The sequence below is a fragment of the Morone saxatilis genome, unplaced genomic scaffold, assembly GCF_004916995.1.
Source record: "Morone saxatilis isolate NCDOM2014 unplaced genomic scaffold, NCSU_SB_2.0 Contig2, whole genome shotgun sequence".
Taxonomy (NCBI): Eukaryota; Metazoa; Chordata; class Actinopteri; family Moronidae; genus Morone; species Morone saxatilis.
The window spans coordinates 4,008,036-4,010,239 of record NW_023339762.1 but is presented as its reverse complement, the minus strand read 5'-3'; the positions used below and the strand labels follow the sequence as shown (position 1 = coordinate 4,010,239).

Genomic DNA, 2,204 nt, shown 5'->3' with positions numbered 1-2,204 from the left:
TGAGTGAGCAGAGGTCCAGGCGTGTGTTGTGTGCTGTGTGTGAGTGTGGGAGAAGAGAAAGGGAGCAGGATTAAATAGTAAATAAACACTAAAATAAGGTGGAAAATGACCTAGAAGAACCTACTGTCAATACAAATACGATACAGGCCTACACCGGTACCACCCCACGGGCCACAGTTACACTGTTAACGAGAGCTAACATTCCAGGGAGCGGGTGGTCGGTTCTTGTCTCTCTGGATCCGCGACACGAACCGTGCGACTTTTTGTGTCGCGATTTCGGTTCTCTCAGAACCGTTACAGCCCTACTATATTTATACTATATGCTAATGCTTCACTGTCATTGACTGTTAATTAACTATTAATATTTGTGGGCATTATTGTTTGTCGCACTGGTAACTGTGTTTGAGGCCTCAAATAAATAGACCCATTAGTAGCATGTGTGTGTTTTTGCATGTATCATAGAGAGCTTAAAGTGATATTTGGTGTCTTGGCCGGAGTCGGGCTCTAGCCGTTACCACTGTCCTCCATCTGTGTGACTGACTTCACCAGATGGGGACAAACCCCATCTAGAAACCCATAAGCACATGGTACAGTAGGGCTATTGGATTTCTTTCATCCGTGTTGAAAATCAGATTTTAGAAATAAAATTTGAAGAAAAAGCACATTGTGGTTTATCCATCAATTTATTTTTTGCTTTTACTTGTTAATTACTTTCATTACTCTGATACATAATCGTTCATTTGCATTTTCCATGTCCTCATGCAGCAGGAAACAATTTTTGGATGAAATAGATAATAATGTGTTGAACTATTGGGCCATAAAGCCGAACTTATCAATATTATCATAATACCAATGCATCAAATGACTGTATGTGGAAGGTGTCACCTGTAGTAACAAACCCAAAGCTCTGCAGAATGTTTTAGTGTCTTTCAGCCCATTGTTGACAAAACACGAGTTCAAATGAATGCTAATGTACCTGCTAATAGTATGACACTGTTGGGTTTACAGCTTGTTCTGCTCCGCTGGGAAAAGAAATATCTAATTGTAATGTAATTCTGGTGCTTCTGGTGGTTTTCTACACAGCTCTCTGTAAGTAAAACACCTGCTGTGAGATCACTGATCCTCCGCACAAAACCACATGCAAATTAATTTCAATGCTCACCTGTTCATTTAGAGGCTGATTGGTGCTTTATTTCGTCTGACCACACTGGTTTTCTGTTTTAAAATTGAATGATGTTCAACTTGCATTTCTGAATTATTTTCAGTACAGTTCAAATGACATGTTTTATAAAAGGTAATTACAAAAAATATTTTACACACACACAAACAGCACACTCACAGTCACTCAGACACTCTGGCGTATCCCACTACTGGTCTTCATAGAAGACTTTAGACATGGCGAGGGCGACCTTGGCAACCTTTTTGTCCTTGGCGTCGGGGCCCATGTTGGCACGTGCCAGTCCTATCCAGTACTGCTCTGTACGGGTCTGGTAATCCGTCACTGTCTCTCCCTCCTGCACTGCGGGGTGCTCTTCTTCATCTGGAAAAATGCAGTCAGGTAGAGAGGTTAACGTTGCGCATTACATTTTTTTTAAATCACGGTCAAATTTAGTGAGAACAGCATCTAGCTGGTTTCCTGCCAAATCAAACATCACCTTTGAGAGGTCCAACAAGCATATGTAATAGATTCAAGTAAACAGGAGTGGCTGAGTTTCGGGTTAGTTCTTATGTTATGTTAAAGGAGAATTCCAGCTATTTTAGACATAACGGTTACAAACTGTGGGCACAGAGGTATGTAACACCACATTAGGTAATAATACAAGATTTCATATTGTAGGTTTCAAATGTGTTTGGGAGGTTGGTGATAAGTGTAGTGTAGACAGTGAAGAGGCAGAACAATCCCTTGCCTTCCTCATCCTCGCTTTCCTTTTCAGACTCGTCCTCCTCTTCCTCCCCTTCAGCTCCTTTCGACTCCTCCTCCTCCTCTTCATCATCATCCTCTGACTCAGACTCTTCCAGCCACTCCTGTGTCTCTGTGGAGAAAGAATCATAAATCCAAATGAAACCTCACACCCTCTCCTATCTTATAACCCTCCAACTGCTCTCCTGCGTCACAGGATTTTCAGACAAGACGTATCAGCACACTGGCTGCTTTAGGACTCCCTGCTGAGCTGACGCTGAATACATTTAATTTCATTATTCCC

General features: G+C 41.8%; 1 protein-coding gene across 1 annotated transcript in view; it reads right to left on the bottom strand.

The window, feature by feature from the left end:
* Nucleotides 1-669: 669 nt before the first annotated feature.
* klhdc4 (kelch domain containing 4) overlaps nt 670-2,204 on the bottom strand; it is a 6,220-nt gene continuing 4,685 nt past the window's right edge. The window contains exons 9-10 of the mRNA XM_035664802.1: nt 1,908-2,033; nt 670-1,540 (exon numbers count right to left, since the gene is read on the bottom strand). Coding sequence (XP_035520695.1) covers nt 1,368-1,540; nt 1,908-2,033 — 299 coding nt within the window. The 3' untranslated portion in view covers nt 670-1,367. The remainder of the gene's footprint in view (nt 1,541-1,907; nt 2,034-2,204) is intronic.